At 35.6% G+C, this 23,943-nt stretch overlaps 2 protein-coding genes across 16 annotated transcripts in view; one reads left to right on the forward strand and one right to left on the reverse strand.

The window, feature by feature from the left end:
• dock7.L (dedicator of cytokinesis 7 L homeolog) overlaps positions 1–23,943 on the forward strand; it is an 87,754-nt gene that overhangs the window by 23,487 nt on the left and 40,324 nt on the right. For 8 of the 15 annotated variants that reach the window (XM_041590386.1, XM_041590387.1, XM_041590389.1 and 5 more), the window contains exons 14-27: positions 318–480; positions 12,581–12,698; positions 12,811–12,881; positions 13,221–13,359; positions 13,772–13,873; positions 14,003–14,089; positions 14,698–14,929; positions 15,106–15,270; positions 15,728–15,897; positions 18,757–18,849; positions 20,791–20,877; positions 21,455–21,550; positions 22,632–22,772; positions 23,429–23,542. In XM_041590386.1, the coding sequence (XP_041446320.1) occupies positions 318–480; positions 12,581–12,698; positions 12,811–12,881; positions 13,221–13,359; positions 13,772–13,873; positions 14,003–14,089; positions 14,698–14,929; positions 15,106–15,270; positions 15,728–15,897; positions 18,757–18,849; positions 20,791–20,877; positions 21,455–21,550; positions 22,632–22,772; positions 23,429–23,542 (1,778 nt within the window). The remainder of the gene's footprint in view (positions 1–317; positions 481–12,580; positions 12,699–12,810; positions 12,882–13,220; positions 13,360–13,771; positions 13,874–14,002; positions 14,090–14,697; positions 14,930–15,105; positions 15,271–15,727; positions 15,898–18,756; positions 18,850–20,790; positions 20,878–21,454; positions 21,551–22,631; positions 22,773–23,428; positions 23,543–23,943) is intronic. The other 7 variants (XM_041590391.1, XM_018258252.2, XM_018258253.2 and 4 more) reach the window with 3 other exon arrangements.
• Positions 3,891–10,625, reverse strand: angptl3.L (angiopoietin like 3 L homeolog). Its single transcript, XM_018258254.2, has 7 exons — positions 10,064–10,625; positions 8,233–8,343; positions 7,695–7,806; positions 6,701–6,811; positions 6,310–6,405; positions 4,439–4,705; positions 3,891–4,190 (listed from the first exon to the last, which is right to left on the reverse strand). The coding sequence occupies exons 1-7, from the start codon at positions 10,547–10,549 to the stop codon at positions 4,003–4,005; spliced, it is 1,371 nt and encodes a 456-aa protein (XP_018113743.2). The 5' UTR covers positions 10,550–10,625; the 3' UTR covers positions 3,891–4,002.

Consider the following 23,943-nt stretch of genomic DNA (forward strand, 5'->3'; position numbering starts at 1 on the left):
CATTGTAATGGAACAATTACTACTAATCATAGCAATACAGATGGTATCTGTGCCTTGGAATGCATAGGCCCTGGATTATTTGTATATTTCTGTTGTCTTAAATAGGACTGTATGCAAAATGGCATTCCCACAAAGACAGTTGTAGTTCCCATGCTATCCAGCAGAACTTATTACTTATAACTGATTATTATTAGTATTCATAGTGTATGTAGGTACATGACAATTAACTTCTAAAAAACATTTACTGTCTATTTTCAACCTAAAACTACATTATATCTGTGGAATGCCACTATAAACTGTTTCCTCTTTTCATTCAGCTCAGCTGAAGATAGATATATCTCCTGCCCCAGAAAACCCAAATTATTGCCTAACTCCAGAATTGCTACAAGTTAAGCCTTATCCAGACAGCAGGGTGCGGCCTACAAGAGAAATATTGGAGTTTCCGTCAAGAGATGTGTATGTCCCAGATACTACCTACAGGTTAGTAAAAGTCCATTTGCATCAACCCATTTCTGTTATTTTGTAAACATCAAATACTCCACATAAATAAATTAAAGACGGACTTCTATTAATAATGGTTTTAACATCTCACTTTTGGCCACTTCATCAGGGTTTTAGGCAGGCTGCTGCCAGAGTAGCAGGGTTTCAGCAAAGGCAAAGATTCGGCAAAGATTGTGGAGAATTTAGTCTACCCATCACCTAGATGAAACACGGGTGGGTTAAGGGCTGTGAGAGAACTTATATAGTTGGTAAATGAAATGTTGCAGTTTACCCACTGACATTATTAAGTTGTATTTTAGCACTCCCATCTCTTACTCCAACCTGTTCACAGCATAGGTGGTTGCAAGTTTCATTAGGCTAATTTACCCACCAATTATTGTTCTAGTTGGGTGCAAAATGAGCAATAGTCTGTGACATGCAATTCAATTACATACCAGTTGTGCTGATATATAGTAGGCTCTTTAAAACAGGATAGCCAAGGCTAGTCTAGGATGCTTATTATCCCAGACCACCATAGAACAGAGAGTTCAAAAACTGATCTAAAGTGCCCCTGGAAGAGAATATACAAAATATAGTAAATTATTAAGTATAGAGATTATTAATGCAAGTGCTCTAACCAGCCAGGAAAGTCATAAATTCCTCAATGGGTAAAGCATTCTAGGAGAACATATTAAAAACCTATTTAATATGGCCAGGGATAGGCAATCATAGTCTGGGTTAATCTTGACACCTCAAAATTTTAAGATCTAGGGCTGCCAATAAGATGCAACATATATATTTTTGTATATGCTTCGGTATAATAATATGAGATTTCATTTTTTTTTGGCTGCCTGGTGTTTTTATTTAAGAAGCATTCTATGGAATGAGCATACAGTATTTATGCACTTTTATTCCCTGTTTGTTACCCCCACTAATTCGGAGAGAGAAACATTTCATTCTCCTTTGAACAACCTCTAATTTCTTAATAGCGATAGATGAGTGTAATGAGCGCCTGAGAGAGCTTGACATTTTCTTTGAAGGTTAAGAGAAATATAACTGTGTAATCAATATGACAAACTAATTACTGTTGGCTCTAATCTACTGTCCCTTTGGGAATTGACGCCAATGTGATGTTCAGTCAGATGTGCAAGTAATTAACCAAGCAGCGTACTTATTCTTGCAATCATGTCTTCACAATATGGGAGTTTTTGAGGAGACTTTTTTTTACAGGTGGCAGACTGCTGTATGCTTTCTAGTGAACATTTTTGCAGGCATATTGCCATACAAAAGATCAGTTTTGCAATCAGGAAAAACCTTTTCTGCCTTGAAATATGCTGGCTTTTTACTATTGGCTTCTGTTGCAGAAAGTCCTGTATGAACAAGATTTTTCAACATCTAAGAAAATGGTAACCTCTACAGCAGTGGCATTTATAATAGCCACATATAGCCAGGTTGTCCCCATAGTCTGACAACTATTACGATATATGTTGTCCATAAATCCCAATAGCTGTCCATTACAGCAGCATAGCTCTAGCTTACATCTGATCTATTTCACACTGTGGGAGCAAAACTTTGAACTTGCATGTCGTCATGTTCTTTGTTAGTAGGTCACACTGATCTTTGTATATTCGTGAAAAAAAATAAAGTAAATACATTGCTTCCATCAAAAGAGTGGTTAAGTGGAGGGGGATTTTAATGGAAGATGGAAAATATGTAAATATGTCAAAAAACTTTAATATTTCAAACCTTTGTGGGGCAATTTGTTGGTACCCCATAGCTACTTAAAATTGTAGGCAGTGAAATTAGCCCTGAGTGACACTGCTTTTAGGGCACTGGCACATGTAGCAAGTCCAGACATTTTCCGAGTGCTCAGTGCATTCACTGTGCAGAGTAATTAGAAATATTCAAATCTACTTCGAGGAACACTAAGGGGCAGATGTATGAAGGGTCGAATATCGAGGGTTAATTAACCCGCGATATTCGACTAGGAACTAAAATCGTTCGACTTCGAATATCGAAGTCGAACGATTTAGCGCAAATCCTGCGATCGAACGATTGAAGGATTATTCGTTCGATCGAACGATTAAATCCTTCGAATCGAACGATTATATCCTTCGAATCGAACGATTCGAAGGATTTTAATACAACGATCGAAGGAATATCCTTCGATCAAAAAATCTCAGGCAAGCCTATGGGGACCTTCCCCATAGGCTAACATTGACTTCGGTAGCTTTTAGCTGCCGAAGTAGGGGGTCGAAGTTTTTCTTAAAGAGACAGTACTTCGACTATCGAATGGTCGAATAGTCGAACGATTTTTAGTTCGAATCGTTCGATTCGAAGTCGAAGTAGTAGTCGAAGGTCGAAGTAGCCCAAAAAACACTTCGAAATTCGAAGTTTTTTTAATTCGAATCCTTCACTCGAGCTTTGTAAATGTGCCCCTAAGTGACATATTCAAAAAATTGTGCATATGTTTGCACTAAAACTTTATTTACCAAAAAAACATGTTTATATCAGGGTAGTAAAAAACACATAGTTTACATAGTATGATAGCATCCTGTATAGATACAGCTTTAAAAATAATAATTAGAATTTTAAATGATAAACTGAGAAATACACAATTTACTATGAAGTATAAAGCATGCCTTTATATCCTTAAGATTTAGGAAAATATATCTTCAGTAAAGTCTATACGTGTAAGTCAATGTGACTCAGAATAAAAGGCAATTTGTGTAATTCTCTTAAAAGTGATTCCTGCAGGACATGTCATCGTATTTATTTGCATCTATTTCCCTCTCTTGTTTTTTATTTTCACAACCTCATGCTCTAGTCCCTTGTTCCAAAGAATTTCTCTCTACAAATACTTGATTTTAAATTACATATTCTGGCCAACTACAAAAACAGGATTGTTTGAGTATGCAGACACATACAAAGGCAAGCGTTTCAACATACAGTAAGTCAGTAAGTAATATTTTAAGGCCAAGTCAGTCTTTAGGCAGGTTGTTCGCCACTGCATTCATAGATATACAATGGAGGATTAGTCAGGTGATTATGAGCTGTAAAGAGGCATTTTGATTTATAGGTCTCAAGCATTACAGGACTATAAATTTATCATTATTATAAATAAATTAAAGTACTTTTAAATACAAGAATGGACTGGTTTCAATCTGGTTTTTTTTTTTAAATTTTGTGGGGAATGCTCTTTACACCTCTTTTTCATAATGTTTATATTGTATTTATATTAAATATATTTTTAATTGATCCTTAATTTAACCCTTAGCTTAATGAAACTTCAAGCTGAAATAAGTATGGGCCAGCTCACGGAAGGCTGCCTTGATAGTAATTTCAATGCATTTTTCTGCTAGCTTATATAATACACATGAAGAGTTACTTAGAAACCATCCATTCCATAATGCTGTTTAAGATCTCCTTCCTCACCAAATCCCATTTACAGCTATTAATTCTATACAATAGTAACACATTCAGCTGTGATGGACAAGGCAGAATGACATATAACATATTGCCTTATTCGAAACTGTCGAGATCCGTGCGATAGAGCATGATTTTTGTAGACTTGAGTGAGTATAACCTTCCCTTCTCAGATTTCCAGTATATGCCTTGCCCTCTTCTTCTGTCCAGTCTTGTCCTTGGTCTTTGTTTCATGTACTTTCCATTTAGATTTGTTCCACTGCAAGCAGTAATCCACCATCCACCTTAAAATATACACAAAATTACTTATTCACAGTATTTTTCCCTCCTCCTTTTCCTTCCCCCGTTAATGTTAAAATCTAAAAGTTAAATAAACACGAACTGTATTTAGCAATTCAAATTTAAATATCAAGTGTCCACAGCCATCAAGGAAGACAGTTATATAAAAAGATAATAGCAGATAACATGTCGTTATTATGTTTTAGTGTACACCTATATATTATTAGTTGGGCAGAATGGCACAACATCTTACCTGAAAACGTTTCAGCTGGACATTTCAAATCCCCAGAATTCCGGTCGTTCGTTGAAAACAGAAGCTCTCTCTGTTCAGGGAGACCACTGGGAATGTTTCCCGAGACCTGTGAAAGCTGGAGAGCATAACTCGTATCTTGATTTCCAAGAGTGAACATATATTCCACAAATCGACAGTTCTCCTTCCAGTCCTGCAGCTCAATATGCAACATATAATCTGCTTGCTGAGAAATGGCATGGATCTTCTCAAGACCTAGCCAAAATTCACCTGAAATCACAGTAGGACAAGCTTCAGACTACGGTCTAGTCAAGTAATTTCACTGTTGCTCTTTTCTGGCAACTAAACTGTTAATGGCCATGATGTCTGGTAGACAATTTAAGTAAATAGGATTATGTGTATGGAATATGCTGATTTTACTTCTTTATAAATAAGCAGCTTTATTGTCTTTTGAGATCCTGCATACAGAAATAATTAAGCTTCCCGTCCATATGTTTATCTTAGAGGTTTCTAGTTGTCAGCATGGAACAGTATTGGACATGCCATCGTTGCATCCAAGGAAATAACTGCCCTCACCATAATGGTGGCAGACCTAATGTTTTCCCTAGTCTACCTTGAAGCAGTTTTGCATTCACACGCGGGTATCTGTTTATAATGATAGTGTATACTGCGTAATGTTCTTTTAAATATAGTTATAAATTAATTGGTATATATGTCCTAATGTAGATTGTTCCGTATATTATCAAAATATTATAGCTATTGATAAAAAATATGAAAGTTTATGTACAGTTGTCTTTCAAAGGTATTAACAGGCTGTTGGTAAATGGAGTATCTTGCATAAGCATTTCTTTGACCATTGATTAACTAAAGCAAATAAAGGCGTATCGGTCTTTTTCAACAGAGTCACATGTGATTGGCTTTTAGTGGTTGGAAGATGGGTTTGAAAGGGTGTTTGCTTTTACCGTCCGTTGTGGGCCTTTGCAGACAGATACATTGATTTTTTTTGCATAGATGAGCATAAAATGGCAAATTTTACTGATGCAATTACATGATATAATACAGGTATGGGACTTGTTATCCAGAATGCTCCAGACCTGGGGTTTTTCGGTTATAACTGATCTTTCCATAATTGGATCTTCATACCTTAAAGTGATACTGACGCTAAAAAATTAATTTTTAAAATATGAATGTACATTAAAAGTTACCTTTAGGTCATGTTGATCGTTTTTGCTGTGAGGTCTGTTTTTGTAAATAATTTTTAGTTGATGTTCCTAAACCTGACTGTTAAGCTAACCTGACTGTCCCATCTCAGCCTATCAGTTAAAGTTTCTAATGCTGCACAAATATGGCAGCCCCCTCATAGACGAGCACGGGGAGTCAGATGGGTAATGTAAAAGCTTTGAGCAAGTACTTTATGGCAAAATATTGTAAGTAGCAAACAAAGCCAATACTATGATAGATGTAAAAAATTTTAAATTATGGTTTTAGTATCTCTTCAAATCAACTAAAAAACATTTAGACATTAAATAAACCCAATTGGCTTGTTTTGCCTCCACTAAGGATTAATTATATCTTAGTTCGGATCAAGTACAAGGTACTGTTTTATTATTACATAGAAAAAGGAAATCATTATTAAAAAAATTAATTATTTAGATAAAATGGAGTCTATGGGAGATGGTCTTTCCGTAATTCAGGGCTTTCTGGATAACAGGTTTCCAATAACAGATCCCATACCTGTAATACATTTTGCATTTGCAACACAAGTATTGAAGCCCTGCATGCAGTGCTCCAGACAGTGGGGCATAGCCCTTTTAAAGTAATAATAAAGAATTTTTTAAATATATGGTACTGTTTTTATAATGGTATAATCTTACCTGTAAGTTCTCCAAAGCCGTTTAAGTATGATTCCCATGTCTGGTTAAAATCCACTGAACCATCAATTCGTCTCTGAATTACTGTGCTAGCATTATCTAAGAAAAAATGTCATGGAGTTATTCATTAATAATTATGCTATGCTGCTTAGTTGTTTAATACGGTAACAATATGCCATTTATTTAATGTTTTCGGCACTTCCACTTACATGTTACATTCAAATCAATGGAAGCAGTAGGGGTAGTCAGTGACACTTTTCATCCAGCTGAAATATTTGGGTGGATGAGCAATATGTGTATACTGGCCCTAACTTTTCTATTCTTCCTATTTGTAGCCACAAATTACTTCTCTTAACAGTTAATTTACAGTAAAACTACTAGTTTAAGACTTTACCTGATGTCATTTCACAGTATACATCGAATGCCGTGCTTCCATTTGGTCTGATAGTATAAATACCACTTGATCTTTCTCCCCTGTTATAAATGTCATTGCAGTCACGACTGTCTATTAAGAAAGAAATAGAAAATGAAATAAATTGAGAATGCGTGTACTTACAGAAGACATGTATTTTGATGCCAGAAAAGTTAATTCACATTATCTTTTCTGTAAATCTGCACTTTTTGGATAATCTTTTAAATCATCTTATATCTGTCATATGCAATTTTAAATTGCTATTATGTATAAATGTTATCTGAAGATTTGCCTCCTCGACCATGTATGACTTCCAAGTGATTTCCTCCTTGATCAATATCTGATTTTTAGATATTGATAAGGCTTGACAAAGAATACCATTCACCAAGGACCACATTTAACAGAGGATCTGGTTATGAAATGGGCTGCATGGGCCCTCCATCTGAATGATGTCACAGAGCAGAACAATTTGGCTACCTAAACGATTAGCCCCACTATATTGGCATCCTAATCTAGCAAAAGGTTCCCTTTTAAAATAAACTTGTTAAATGTGTAATGTAACTTAAAATAATGTGTTGTGACATTGATTTCTATAAGGGGGCATACACTTATTGAACACGCAGTGACTTCATGTATGTACTGTATGACTTTACCAAAGGAAACAAAAAACGCTGAAGCTAGTCAAAGAGAGAAAGATCTGCTTATTTCATGTAGGTAGATAGTTGTTTTCACCCCATACATGGGCCAATAATTTGGCATCTAATGCTGGCCATGTATAGCCAAATTGTCTCTGAACAGGAACATTTTACTAGAAACTGTCTAATTGGACCTAATTATGATGTATGTACTTAATTATGAGCAGTGGTGGGAATTACTGAGATTTCCCATTAGACTGAACCAGCATTTTGCCTCTTGAGCCAAGGTTCTTTATAACAGAAATGCCTTTGCATAATTCGCAATTGAAGTTTCATCTCACCATTTTGTTCCACCATTCCATCTGTGGAATTGCTAAAATTCAAGGAGCCCATCCTACTTCTCCTAATAGCCAGCACACTTTTTCTTCTCTCCTGGAAATCTGATTTGCTTAGCTGTAAAACAATGTGCGTGAATAAATAACAGTGACTGATCAAAAAAAACAAAAAAAAAACACAAAGCAATGCACAACATGATAAATCAGAGGATTTTTTAACAAAACAGGGAAAATGTTTAATTACCCACGCATGGTTTTTAAAGCATTTTTAAAGCTGTTATAAAATTGAAATAAATTGAAGAATTGTCTGATCAAAGAATGTATGATAGTGTATCTTTGAAACAAATTAGTAAGATTAGTAATAAGACATTTCTGCTTTTACTAGTATTAAAATGTAAAACACGCACGCACACGCAAACACACACACAAACACACACACACACGTACACACCCACACACACGTGCACACACACACACACACACACACACACACACTTAAATACAGATACATGTAACATGTCTTCATTTAGATATGAATCAATACCTTGTCTTCTAGGTCGTGTATTTGAACATTTTGATGGTCAAGTTGCGTGTGCTGCTCTTGCACCACTTTTAGTAGGTGTCTGATATTTATGTCCTGCTGCTCCACAAAATTCTAAAATGGATTAAAAGATATGTTTGTTTAATAAGAACACTACAGAGAACAGCATTTACTAACTCTTGAACGTTCTACAGACAGATCCCATACCTGTACCATCAAATAATAAAAACATGTTGGATATCCACACTAAAAAGAAGGCTAGAATATAGCCATCTTAAATTGAACCCAGAAATAGAGACAGCTGTTGGGCATATTGGTGTAAGGCCTGGAGGACTTTGCAAGTACTGGTCTTGGCCAAAAAACTTGGGTAGCAGGCGTTCTGCGGCCCTAACCATTGAGATCAAAATACTACAAAGCAGGTATAGGCAATGCAGACAAAACTCCAGACCAGGGGTCAAGACAGACAGTTAGGGTGCAAATCTGAGCAATTAGCCATGGCAGACCAATATTTAAAATTCTTAAGTGGACCATGGGTCAAAAACAAAAATTTTAAACCATTAGGCTGCGGTGCAAAGGCAAGAGATCATTTGAAACACTATTGTTTTTAAAAATGTTTTTGCTTTTTCAATGTTATTCATTGTCCATTTTATAATATATTTAGTAATGATTGCAGACTTTTTTTCAGTTCTGCTTTCAGACAAACCGTGGGGTCTTTCATCACTTGTGCTTTCTAATAGATTATGGTAAACGTTTAAAAGACACGTTAGGCTGACTGCTGTAAATGCATCAAATATGCCTGCCTTTAAGTGCCTGTTTAAATAAGACTGCTGTTAATGTAGTGTAGCACAGGTGAACTATATACCCTTACAAATCATTGGTGCAAACAAATGCATTTTATTTGTTTTCTCATTGTGCATTAGTTGTTCTTGTAAAAACATGTTTAGCAACATCACAACCATATGGACAAATCACTCTCTAATATGATTCTGCCTGTATATCATTATCTCAAACTTGGCAACGCATACATTTTTTTATTTGAGAACCACATGTTCGACATTTCTATTACAAGCCTAATTAAAATAGTGTTATTTTTATTTAAGAACATAACCCCCATCAAGAGAGATACCACAGATGCTCAGGTTTTTATTTGTGCAATGAAGGTTATTTTATGAAAAGCTCAGATTGTATGGGTGAGATCAAAAAGCATTTATTTAAAAGCATCTAGCAATGAAACATTACATTTTGGAAAAACAGGGCAATATTATGAACCTTATATTCTGAATGATGGTTGACTTGATCATTTTAACTATATAGATTATTCTGAGGGCAAAGGCAGTACATATTATTTGTATAATTAGAAGGAATTAAGATTAACAAAATAAGTACCCTTTAACCATCAAATTTAACACAGTAAATAGTATTACAGGTATGTGCTCCGTTATCCAGAAACCCGTTATGCAGAAAGGTCTGAATTTTAGGAAAGGCCATCACCTATAGACTCCATTTTAATCAAATAAATATAATTTTTAAAAACGATTTCCTTTTTATTTTTTCTGTAGTAATAAAACAGTTCTATGAACTTGATCCCAACTACGATATGATTAATCCCCATTAATCCGAATTGATTTATTGTTAAAATTAATGTTTAAATTAATTTTTAGTGGACTTAAGGTAAAGAGATGCAAATTATGGATAGACCCCTTATTCGAAAAACCCCAGGTCCCAAGAATTCTGGATAACCGATCCTATACCTGTTTTTTTTTAAAGAAAAATTTGTGTAGCTTTATTGACTGTTATGGGCAGAATATTTACAGAGTTTTTAAGTTATACTTACTTTCAGTGATGATATTTCTTTTATCTCCTGAACTTCTGTTGTTCCTTGAGTCATTTGAAATAGTTTTTCCTCCAGACTCCCAACTTTAGTTTGAAGTTGTTTCTTGTCTTGCAGTAAGTTTTCAACTTGGGAATGAATTTTACGGGATATGTTCTTAAGCTCTTCATTATTTGCCTGCAACCTGGTTGTTGTTTCTTTGAGCTCTTCTTCCTTTTCTCTGATCTCGTTTGTTTGTGCAGAAAGGTCAATAACAGACTTGTCAAAAAAATTAAGTTTTTGAAAGATCTCATTAATTTGACCCTTCGTCTTGTGAACAAAATCTTTCAGGCCATGTCCAAGCTGAAGTAAGCCGTTAGCTAAAATTCGTACATCATCAAGCATAGCAAACCTTGATTTTGTGTCAGTGGGCGAGGAATCATATGCTGAATCATCTTTTTCTGTTGCTGAGAGCACCAAAGGTAAAATGAAAATCAGAACCAAATTCATTTTGCTGTTACAGACCTTATGACAAGGCAAGTTGGCTGCCCAGAATGTATTTTCTTGGTGGTCATAATTAAGCTTATATATCCTGCAGAGATTAACCACAGACAGTGCTGAGTGGTTAATAATTAAAGAGGACATTTGAACCTAAGTAACCCCTGCACTCCCTGATCTGCTTTACGAAAAAGCATATTACTAAATTAACTGTAAACTACACCTCTGGCAAGGTCACAAGATGTCTTCCTATTTAACTAGCATAGTGTAAAAAATTCTGATACATTTTTAGTGATACAGTCCTCTCAGAAACTTTGGATGGTTAAATGTTAACCCAGTAGCTCTTATTAATTAGTAGCACTACCCTCCACAAAATACTTTGTCTTGGACCAAAGTAATTGCTTCCTAGTAGCTGGTATCTTTGATACTACCCTCAGTGAGATAATAACTTAGGGGGCCATAGACGCAAAGATCCCTATGGCCGAACGATTGGATTACAATGAGAGCGCAATGGGCTCCGGCGGGATGGTCGGGACAAAATCAAACCTGTCCAAACGACCGATCTCCGCTGGACGAAAAATGTCAGGACTCTCTACATAACAAATGTATGCTACCAAGATTTGTTTGACTCAATGCTCAAACTCTGCAAAGTGCTTTAACAAATGTCCATTTAAAAAAATGTAGTTTAAATATTAAGGTGTTTAACAATGAAAACAAAAAGGCACCCAGATAAATGGCACACATTTCACCTTGTGTGTTTCCTTTTCATTTAGAAATATTGTAACTACAAATAATGACAAAGCCCGATATGAATTTTAATAAAAAAAAAATTAATGATTGAGTAGAAACAATAACCAAAATGCAAAGGGAAATGAATGGCTAAAATAAACACTGATTGTTCTGTTTTTAAAGCTGATCACTGCTGCTCACACCAAACTAAGTGATTAAAGAGAAAAATAATTTAAAGTACTGAATTCAGTCTTGGAACAGTTGGGCAATCAAACTTGATGTCCCTGTTTTAAATGTAAATATAACCTTAGTATCCTTAATCCTATTTGTATGTGAATATAGCAAATTCAGAAAAAAATATCTACAATAAAGAACAATATTAGTGATTACATTAGAGAAAAAAATGCAAGCCATGGAAAATTTCTCAGAAATAGCACTTTGGTTATGTCACACTTTTATCCCAGCATCGCTGTCAGTGACTTAACCCTCTGGTGGTGATCCTGTCTGATAAAGCTATGGGACCTGTTATCCAGAATGCTCTGGAACTGGGGTTTCTAGGATAATGGATCTTTCCGTAATTTAGATCTTCATACCTTAAGTCTATTAGAAATCATGTAACCATTAAATACACCCAATAAACTGGTTTTTGCTTCCAAGCCGGATTCATTATTTCTTAGTTTGGATCAAGTACAGGGTACTGTTTTATTGTTACAGAGAAGAAGGAAATAATAATTATAAATTTGGATTATTTGGTTATGATGGAGTCCATGGGATACTGCCTTTCCGTAATTTGGAGCTTTCTGGATAATGGGTTTCCAGGTAATGGATCCCATACCTGTAGTAGATGTCCTGAAAATTCCATATACAATGCACCATAATAGCTGCTTCATGGTACACCGTCACCTGATGGATCCTCAGTTGAGGGGATATTGGTCAGACAGCAATCTGGAAGATCCTATACCCTGGCAAATAAACTGCTGGATTTGCCAGATTTTATCAGCCTGTGTGTGACCATCTTAACCAGCTGAGTCTAAGGTGTCGCATACTGTTGATTCTACCATCTGCACTAATTCTGGGTGCAGAGGCCGATAACTGGATTTCACAGTGATCCACTTCTGCTCCATAAGTCTGGGAGTTTCAGCACCTGAAATGTTGAATCACCTTGTCACATCTGTGGCTTTGAATAAAAGGCTAAGAGCCATAGAACATGGTCTGAGTGCTAGTTCCTAAGAATTTTCTTATTAATGTCCCTGTTTATCCATACCTTTGTTTCACTTCACTAAATCACAATTTTTTTTTATATTTGTCCTATAGAAATCTTCTTTATGTCTATCCTCAAAGCCTTAATTTTGCAAATCGCCAAGGCTCGGCAAGAAATATAACCGTAAAAGTCCAGTTCATGAGTGGGGAAGATCCGAATAATGCTATGGCAGTAAGCAAATTTACTTATTTAAATGGTTTGCATATCTTGTCTGTAGAAGGCAATACTTTACTTGAAATAATATTTCCCTTCCATCTGGTGAATATTTTTGATTGATTTGTAGGTAATTTGTGGAAAATCAAGTTCCCCAGAATTTTCTAAAGACGCATATACATCTGTAGTATATCACAACAGGTGAGTCATCTCTTCTATTGCCTTAAAGACACTTTCTAGTTTCCTCTTAAAATGATTCCCATAATTCTGTACATTTCTGAGCTAATTGTTTGATTGTCAGTGCCTGTGTGGGCCCAGTGCAGCTCAATTTAAAACTGCTGATCTGGGATTGCAAAGGGTTTGACTTCTGGTTGGACCAATACAGTTTTGCCACCCATCTATTTTACATCTAATTAATACACTGTAAAGGCTACTTACTTTCTAGTTGCCAAAGCCACATGCTTATTTTTTATTTCCCCCCATAACTTGTAAAGCCCAGCCCAGTGAAACCGTTTTAATTTCATGCTTCATTGTATTAAGATCACCTGATTTCCATGAAGAGATAAAGATCAAACTTCCAGCTACACTTACAGATCACCACCACTTACTCTTCACATTTTACCATGTCAGCTGTCAACAAAAGCAGAATACCCCTCTTGAAACTCCAGTTGGATATACAGTATGGACACCTTTTCTTTATTATTATATTTTTTATTGCTGTGAAGCTGCAGAAATAAGGAGAACTAAAACTAAATAAAGCTAGAAATGCTGTATTTTTATATTTATATGGGTTATACTGCACCAACCTAAATGTTCAGCATCTCTATTAATATTAATGATCCAGGCCTTCAACATTGTTCACAGAAGCCTATTATCTTGGATTTTTTTTTTAGGTGAAAAAAAAAAATCATTTTCAGTTGTCAGTTGAGTCGCAAGGTGGTAGCAAAATAGATTTTAATTGTGTGCAGAGGAAAAGTTATTTGCATTGCAGCACACACACCTTTTACTACATAGAGGGTTAGATGTATTCATGACCATGTTTTTCTCTGAGATGTTTGATGAATATTTTAAGAGATTTCTTTTTGTTTAAGTGGATACCAATGCTTCAGAATGGGCGATTGAAGACAGGACAGTTTTGCTTGCCTGTTTCCTTAGAAAAGCCGCCACAGGCATACTCTGTGCTTTCTCCGGAGGTAAGTGTTCTGCAAGGACAGAGATATTTGAGCGAAACACTGCTTATATAAAAGTATAAATAAGTTTTTAATGTGTTTTCTCATCTTCCCACATCTTCTCACCTTCATTCTCATAACTTTCTGTTTCAGGTCCCTCTTCCTGGAATGAAATGGGTGGATAATCACAAAGGAGTTTTCAATGTAGAGGTTGTTGCTGTTTCCTCTGTTCACACACAGGTATGTAAATTTAAAGCCTATTTCCCTGCATTATAAGATCCTATCTTGTTATATACTATCCCCTATATATGATGGATACACCAAAGCTGTTTTTAAACTTTTGGTGAGGTTGATATACAAAATTGTACATAGGACCCTCATCTTCCTTCCCAGCTATACCACCAACCCCACTACCACCAACATAACTTTTCCAGTTTGGATGGTGGTGATCAGCAACCAGAAGCATGCATACTTTCCAAGGACAGGTTCCACTGTGCATGTGCATAAGAGCGGAAGTGATATAGCTAAGCATGGTGGCCAGCAACGCAGCTGCAGTTAGGTATATGCTATGGGGGAGCAGTTAAAGCCAAGGTGATGGGGTTTGGGAGCGGGATTGCTTCCTCTTTAACATAACAAGGGCAGACCCCTCAAATCCCACCATAGGTCGTTAGTAAAAGAAAATCAACCTTTAACACTTTTTATGTTGCTTTGTTTAAAGGCCACTCCACTAATACGTGTGCAGATGTTTATATGTTACAGTGTAGTTTGGGTTAATGTGTAACACAATGGTTATGTTGCACCCATTAATACATTTCTTGCCCGCTGTAATGACTGCTGTGTTTTTTTAGGATTCATACCTGGACAAGTTCTTCGCTCTTGTTCATGCTCTGGATGAGCACATGTTTCCAGTTCGAATAGGTGACATGAGGATCATGGAAAACAACTTGGAAAGTGAGCTGAAAAGTAGCATATCAGCTCTAAGCTCTGCTCAGTTGGAGCCAGTAGTACAATTTCTACACCTCCTTCTTGATAAATTGATTCTTCTGGTTGTAAGGCCTCCTATCATCGCTGGGCAAATAGGTAAGTGAAACAAGGTGCTGTATCAGCTGGATTGTCAATTGAATAAAAATAATGATCTGGTCTATACAGCATGTTTACAATTTACCAGAGTATTGGATTAATAAAGATTTTTCATGTCAGTCTGTTATGGTTCAGTCATCTGTGCTTCCCACTTTCAATAAAATTGTTTTTGTTAGTTAACCTAGGTCAGGCATCATTTGAGGCTATGGCTTCCATCACAAACAGACTCCACAAAAACCTTGAAGGAAATCACGATCAGCATGGCAGGAACAATCTTCTTGCATCCTTCATTTATTATGTGTTCCGGCTGCCAAACACGGATCCTAATTCACCGTCACCAGGTAAATTTCTTACCAAATCTAAAATTTTAAATATTTTATTTGCTTTAAAATTTACTTTATTAATATGATCTTAATTCAGTGCTTTCTGAATAATGGGTTTCCAGAAAAGCAATCTGATACCTGTACTGATGCTTATTGTGAGCAAGATCAGTGTTATGGTTAAGATTGAGAAAGATTTAAAAAGAAACTTCTTATACACATACACACATAATATTTACATCCAGGGTTAAAAGCTACATATATGCTAAATGATGGAATTTAAACATGTAAAACAGAGGTACAAATTTGGGCAGAGGTAAAGAACAACTGTAATGCAGTAAATAAATTAAAATGGATTTTATTGATATAAAAGGATCTGATTGGCCCTTATTCTTTTTGATTGAATTTTACTAAAATGCTTGAGCTGTGTATGTCTGCTGTGCAAACAATATTTACTCATTTCACATCTGGACTGCAGGGCCTGCTGGATTGGGAGGATCAATGCACTATGCCACAATGGCACGGTCAGCAAACAGACCAGCAAGTCTTAACTTAAACCGATCCAGAAGTCTTAGCAACAGCAATCCTGATATATCTGGGACCCCAGCTTCACCTGATGATGAAGTGAGATCAATCATTGGCAGTAAGGTAAGAACTAGAATATACCGTTTATTAGATGGGAGTTTCCTCCTGAGCTAATGCACACTGTCAGATTTTCAGCTATATTCAATTCAGGTCTGTGCTAGTATTTCTCAGTCCCTCATATGGAAGATAAAGCTACCAATTCTGCTTAAGGTTGTAAAGGTTTAGCATTCGGCAGTGAAATGCTGTTTATTACTGTTTTCTGTATGAGGTCAGTTGTTTGTTTCCTTCCTGTTAAAATAGCCATAGTGCATAGAGGAAATTCCAGTTTTAAGTTTTAGAGATACATAACTGTAATTTGGTATCCTGGCACATTGGGGATATCAGTGTTGCTTGTGCCATCAGGAGATAGGCCTAGTCAGTAAAACACTGCCTAGGACGTTATTATAAAGTTACTGACAATATAGCCCTTGTCCCGCCCCCCCAATCTGCCCAATCTTACCTTTTTCCATCCATGATCTGCTCCATAACCAGCCCTCCTTCTGTCTACACATCAGTACCCCACCCCTTTATGTCATTATTCTGCCCCTATTATGCCTTGATCCACCCATTTTGTGCTGTCCCCCTTCCTTTCTTTTAAATAAAGTGGCAACCCTACCAGGAGAACAAACTAAAGGTGTTTTCAGTCAGGTCTAAAACCATTTCTTTAAATTGTACCTTATACAGGCTATGTTTTGTTTTTTGTTCTTTTTACTCTTAAGTGGAAATCTTTTCAGATAATCTGCAATATTTCCTTTTGCCTTTAATTAAAAACTACCCCTAGTGGCACATTAGTATGAAATAAATGAATGTAATAAATTACTTTGTAATTGAATGTTCTATTTTTGTTAAAAGAAATTCTCAGCTTTACTTGTTATTGATGTGAGACTATGGATAAGGGTGTATGGTTGTATCTCTCAGTACAGCATTTTTTATGCTGTCTGGTAACCTGTAACTAGGATTTTGCGGAGAATATTCCTGGCCCTGGCTGCCTACTGTACTATTTTATATCTGCATGCCAAGTGCTGTTTGTACTTGCCCAATTGCTAAACTGCAGTTGCAGGGAGAACAGTTAGTGATACACAGGCTGGCTCTCCCTGGAGAAATAGATGTCTGCCTAGGCCTCAGTTTTATAAGGTTTTTCTGGCACTTAGAAAATAAATGCTTTTCCTTTACATAAAAATTGGAAATCCTGAATGTCCCAATCTCCTACTGGTAACCTGTTGAGTATGTTACGAGAATTTGGTCACTACATTATGCAGTGTGTTGCAGTATTTCATTTGTTTTGCAATAGATCAATTTATTCCCACAGAAACCTTAAAAGGATTCAAGGAACAACAAATGAAACAACTGAATAACAAGTTATATATTATGCCTATAATTATTGTTATCTTCTAAAGAAAAATCCTTTTTAAAATAAAATATCAACATGGATTTATTATTTACAGTATATTTATCCTAATCATATGCAAGATGCAGTGATACAAAAGTTTTTACACTTTTCCATAAAATCACCCCTTCAGTTTTTGTCAGCTCTTTTGCACGAAAAATGCACTTTGCTTAATATCAGAGTGTCAAGATCTAAGATTGAACTTCTACTTTGTCGAAACTTACCAAGGCCACAAAGTTTGTCCCATCTTGTCATTAAGATAAATAATAGCTTTCATGTATGCTCCAAATTAAAATTGTCTGCACATTTTGTCAGATTTGGAAGAGTAGATCTGTTTCACTTGCCAGATGAAATGCAAAGTGTGATACTGACTTAGGTAACTCTGCATTAACATAAATGCTTTCATAGACCAGTATTTTATTGCAGAGTTGCTTTTATTTTAACATCATCCACAGTATCCTATAACTGGCATGTGTTAATTCTTTCACATTTGTTTGACAAATGTTAATGTTTTACATGATATTTGTCCTGTTGAATTAGCCAAGTTTACTTTTCTGCAAAGGGTTATCACTTTCTTGTATTATTTAAGGTAAAAATAACATTTACATTGTAGAATTTTGTAAAATAATGCACAATCTTTGTTTTTTTGGAGCAGATCTTATCTACCTTCTGCTATTCCATTGGCTGCCAATAGTTTGCTATATGCTTGTTTGAAGGCCAGATGCTATTAAAATAACTATATCATACATTTAAATCTTCAACATAGTGACAGTAGTTTGTCCAATGGGTCTACAACTTAAAAGCCCTGTTATTTTGATAGCTAAAACCTGGTGTGATTGGTCATTTGGCCACTTAGAGGTGTCGCTGTCCAAACTCACATAGAGTACTGCTGGATTAATTTGGGAGAAAAATTAGTAAATGGTCCCAACATATGACTTCATACATTGTCAACCTAAATGTTCACCTTACTGGGTTCACTCTAAACAATCAAAGGATTTTAAGGATGAAACCATGTCAGATACCTGAATGTTCCAAAAAGGGAAGTTGAAGACCATTTGTCTCATGGCTAATTTTTTACAACTATCGCTATCGTAACATTTTAAATCAAAGCTTTATTTTTTAAGTTCCGATGTTCTCACAATGGCTTACTTTGGCAGACTGGTAAACCTGTATTGCTTCCAATCATTGTCGATGTTAATTATACTGATTATGTCATACTTACCTATGTAATTAAGCAGCAACATTTTTTGGTATCAATTTGTCAGTGATACTCTTGTGTTACATTCAGGCTGTGTAAAGGAAATCTTATGGAAACAATTTGTTCATCGAGGATTATGTTTGTCTTCTTGTAACATTACTAATAGTAAATGAAGTGCCTTGATCTCATTTTTTGTCCCGTAAACCTGAGATGCTATCTAATCTCTGTGCTTGTTTTGTATAACCTGCAACCAATAATGCATCTCTACTTTTCCACCTGCCTTCTTTCATATGATTAGGGTTTGGATCGCTCAAATTCCTGGGTAAACACTGGTGGTCCCAAAGGTGCCCAGTGGGGAACTAACCCTAGTCCAAGTGCTGAAACAGTGCAGGTTGTGTTTCTAATGAGGAATGCTTTACGTTTGATTCTGCCTCACTTCATTATTGTATACGTTTGTCTTTAACTGCATCTATTTAAAACAGCACTCATTGTTCAAACTGTATTTACAGCAGTTTCATATCACAAAAAGATTCTGAATTGTAAAAATGAGCTGGACCGTGAGAACAACCGCTGCCTAAACTACAATTCAGTTTTTAATTTTGCATGACAGTAAATCCTAAAGAGCTCATAATAAAGCAACAGGGGCTATTATACCTATAGGATATTTCCATTAAGACAAAATGGATATGTAAATATATGGATGAGAGTAAAAACAAAATGGCATTGCTATATAATAGTGACAACAAAGGTATGCCTCAATTAGTGCAATATAATATATAATTAATTCAAATATCTGTCATCCTACAACAGATTAACAACAAGATTAAATCTGGATGTGAATTTAATCTACATTTGGGTCTTAAATATTTATATAAAGGGTTATATTATGGAAAGGTTCTCTCGCCTTACTGTTGCTTTACATGAACCCAGCATGCTTCTTACTTTAACTGCTTGTCGTGCATGGAGATGTCCAACCTATTTGTGTGGTCTCAAATACATGGCTCATTACCATTATCATCTTATGTTTCGTCAAGTCTACATGGCAAAGTAAAGTTCATTTGTGTGTGTGTTTTCCTTGCTTACTATAGTGTAGATTGTTTTACACATTTTTGATACACAACACACGTCATAAAAGTATTTTATATGAGATTGTTGGACGCCACCTCTTCTTAGCTGTTCAAATTGTTTTGTTTTATTTAATAAATCCCTGGAAGGTGTCAAAGTTACCTTTTTTTTTTAATATAGCGAGTGCCATTTTATACTTGAGCTTATTCACACCGCAACAATGCCCATTGTCCTTTAAAGGGGACATATAGCATAACTTAAACTCTCAGGTCCTGTAGGAAATAATGAATAATATATGGTGCTGGTTTTACGTTGGGCTAAAATTTGATAATATTTTTCAAAATGGCCCCTTTATTGGAGCTCCCAATAGATCTACTGTGCTTTCTTTCAGTGTTTGAAATGAGGGGTGGGCATGTCCTAATGGACCATGCCAGAAACACAGTAGGATAGCCAATTACAGCCCTGCAGTCACACAAATATAGACAGGCTTCAGTTCCCTATCAGGTCAGCCTTGCTGTTGGTTCCTATCCTACAGTGCAGTGTGCTAAGTTCAGTTGGATATTATGCACAGTCTGGGAAAGGAAGCAGCAGGAAGTGGAATAGATGGGTAGGACTAGTAGGGATTTTGCAGAAATTGTTATTAAATCAGGTGGAAACCTTTCTAAGCACATTACTTCTATATTCAAGTGTATAACACACTAGCACATTCTTGTTTTTTTTACACAGTATTTTAATACTTTTTTTCTCAACAATGAAACAGTGTGAAACAGTATAGAACCTTTTCATGTTCTGTATAGTTTAGTCCAATTTCGTACATTACAGTTAGAGGCAAGGCAGCTTAGGACATTTTTGTAACTGTCCTTTATACCTGAATGCAAACAAAAGCTGAACAAATCACTGTTGTGTGTCTTATTGCATGTGTTGGAAAGCTTTCGTTATATTCCTATAATAATCATACTTCTGCCTCTTCAGCAAGATATATTATTATGTCTAACCAGCTTTCAGGTGGCCGGCAGAGTTGCCACTCTCTTTAAACATCATGCACATGTAAGAAGTCTGTGCCACCAAGGAGGGTGGGCAATGCTTATTTCATATATAATATCTTTAGCTGTTTTGTACTCTGGGATACTTATTTAATAGTGGGTCCAGTGTAAAGAAAGTGACGTGGATAGATAAAAGGAGTTACATTTGTCCACAGTTTATGCTGCACAATTACTAAGCCAAAGTTAATTATGCCTGTCATCACTCATTCATCTCCACTTCGTAGGCAATGGATCGGTGTAATCGTATGTCTTCGCACACTGAGACGTCAAGTTTCTTACAAACTTTAACTGGACGATTACCAACCAAAAAGGTAGATTCACGTAATCAACTCTCATGAGTTCAGGAAAGGCCAAATACTCCCTTTCGTTCATTTCTGCTTGTGTGGGAAGAAAATGACTTTATACTTCCTTGTCTTAATTCTGTTCATACACATAAGGAAACAAATTGTGCCTAATGATTTCAAATAAGAGTAAACTTGCAGGTCACATAGTAGCAGCTAATCATTAAGGTAGTATTCAAAATGGAGAGAACCAATACAGCAAATGCAGTTTGTATTATATTTATAGATGGAAGTGGTAATAATACAGTAGCAGTGTAGCACAACTATTAAGAATTGTGTCAGGAGCAAATTGTTATGTAACCTAGAGTGCATTCTGTGATTTTTGGTATGAGTTGTTGCTAAGCATTTGCTTGCATCATGTCTTGACATCTGTCTTGTGAAATGCATCTGCCATACATGATCATACCACGCGCCTCTTGTCGTTTTTTCTGACTTGCATTTGTTTGCTAGTGTCATGTATTTCGATGGGGAATATTTAATTCTTGGGGAACTTTATGGTTGACAAGAGAAAAGTTTAGTGTTTCACTTTACATTTCATTTTGCTTAGCTTTTCCACGAAGAGTTGGCTCTGCAGTGGGTAGTTTGCAGTGGAACAGTGCGGGAGGCTGCCCTTCAGCAAGCCTGGTTCTTTTTTGAGCTAATGGTAAGTTTGGATGAGTTAACTGCTATAATGCAATAATATTATAATGAATAGTTGCAAAACCTGCTACAGATATGGTAACCTGTAGCTGGCCTCAGGAATAGTAACCACTGGCAAGGAGCTCTAACAGCTCCAACATCATTGATGATTTTTCCCATAGAAACCAATCACTTGTACTGAAATTTTGCAATAATTTTAACCATGAAATATATGTTGTTTTTTTTCTTGCGCTAAACAGGGCAAATATTGAAAGGTTAGCTCCTCCATGCTTGGTTCTTGCACTATAATCTACCTTGGGTGGTACCCAACACCTCCCTTCCCCCTTTTATTCTGACTTTTGTTAAAAGGAGTACATAATGCAGTGGGTGGGCGCATCTGTACTTATTTACCTTGCTAGGATCAACCATGGAGTTGCTTCACTTTCCTTGTTTGTGATTAAAGCAATATTCAAAATGTATCTCTAGCACAAGCCATATGCTTTAAACTTATATTGAACAATGAGGTATAATGCCCCTTGAACACAGGACACTTAGACGGTTTCAAAGGTAGTTTCAGTAAAAACTCAAATTTTTGAATAAAAAGAAAATCGAATTTTTCAAGATTTATTACGCCTGGAAGCTGCAAAAAGGCAGAATCTGAAAATACTCCACATAAAACATGTTGAGGTCATGTAGAAGTACATGGCAGAGGTCCCTTGAACCATTTGAAGATTTTTGGGGGGTTTGCACTCGTAAACTTGATCAATTTGAGGTATTTGAGTTTTTTTTTTTTACACCGATAACTCAATCATCATCAATTTGAGTTTTTCAATAAATAAGCAAATTTTGCTGCGTTTATTCAAAGTAGAAAAAAACTCTCAAACTCAACCTTTGAAAAATAACCCCCTTAATGGATGTAAAGGTAAATATTTACGTATTGCAACGTATTGACCCCTACCTTTACTATTACTTTATTGTAAAAAAAAGGGAAAGTTATGCAGATTGCAAATAAAATCTAAGTTTCTTGAGATATTTGTTCATTGAGCGATTATTTTACTTTTTTTAAGTAAATGAATGCAATTACATATGTTTCAAATTATTTGTAGGTGAAAAGCATGGTACAGCATCTGTATTTTGCAGATAAACTTGATTGTCCAAGGAAGCACCGATTTCCTGAAAGATTCATGGATGATATAGCTGCCTTAATCAGCACAATGGCTAATGATGTTGTCACTCGGTTTCAGAAGGTATCCAATTGTGTTTATTGCCTACTTTTACTGATATAGGCACAAGATTTATTTTTCTATAAGGACTCATTGCTGATTCCATATTTGCTTAATTCTTTTGTGTTCATTTTATAGTTTAGCCATGTTTTATGCATGTATAGGTGTGGGATCTATCATCTGGAAACCGTTATCCAGAAAGTTCAGAATTATATTAAGGTAATTTCCAGTAGACCCCATTATAATCAAATAATTGTAATTTTAAAAAATTATTTCATTTTTCTCTTGAATAAAATAACAATACCTTGTACCTGATCCTAACGAATATAACGTTAATCCTCCTAATCCTGGAGGCAAAACAATCTTGGGTTTAATTAATGTTTAAATAATTTTTTAGTAGAGTTAAGGTATGGAGATTCAAATAACGGAAAGATCTCTTATCTGGAAAACCCCAGGTTTCAAACATTCTGGATAATAGGTCCCATATCTGTACTATTCTCTGCTGCTTATTGCATTATACATTTTCTATTAAAATATTAAAATATTGACTGGAAACACATGCTTGTCTCTATCCTATTTATATTTGTCCTATGTATGTTTTTTTTTTAGTAAGGAATAAATGGCAAAAGCCTTAATCAGACTTAATCTAGCCCTAACTTTTGTTTCTTTCTTTCATGCAGGACACAGAAATGGTGGAAAGGCTTAATGTTAGTCTTGCTTTTTTCCTCAATGATCTATTGTCTGTCATGGATAGAGGTTTTGTCTTCAGTCTTATTAAGGCTTACTTCAAACAGGTATATTCAATAAAATGAGACCAGTTTTATTAGCTTGGTTAAACATACCTTAACCCTGCTGTTTGTTTGTTTTTTTATTTTAAGAAATATCACTTTTGGATTGAATCTTTTTGACCAGCTGCATTGCATTTTTTTGGTCTCAAAATGATTTCCGGAAAGTACAGTTGCCCATGTCTTCTGGCAAGATTCACATGACATTATTCTTTCTTAAAGGGGAACTATCGCGAAAATGAAAATTTTATATAAGCTTCATCATACTGGAATAGGAAACTTTCTAATTACAATCAATTAAATTTTCTGTAGTGTTTCTGAATAATTAAGTTTCACAATCCCTCTCTCAGCATCCGTTTCTCTTCATTCTGTCTTCTTGAAGCAGTGGGGTGTCACATATTCATTGACAG

The sequence above is a fragment of the Xenopus laevis genome, chromosome 4L (genome assembly GCF_017654675.1).
Source record: "Xenopus laevis strain J_2021 chromosome 4L, Xenopus_laevis_v10.1, whole genome shotgun sequence".
Classification (NCBI taxonomy): Eukaryota; Metazoa; Chordata; class Amphibia; order Anura; family Pipidae; genus Xenopus; species Xenopus laevis.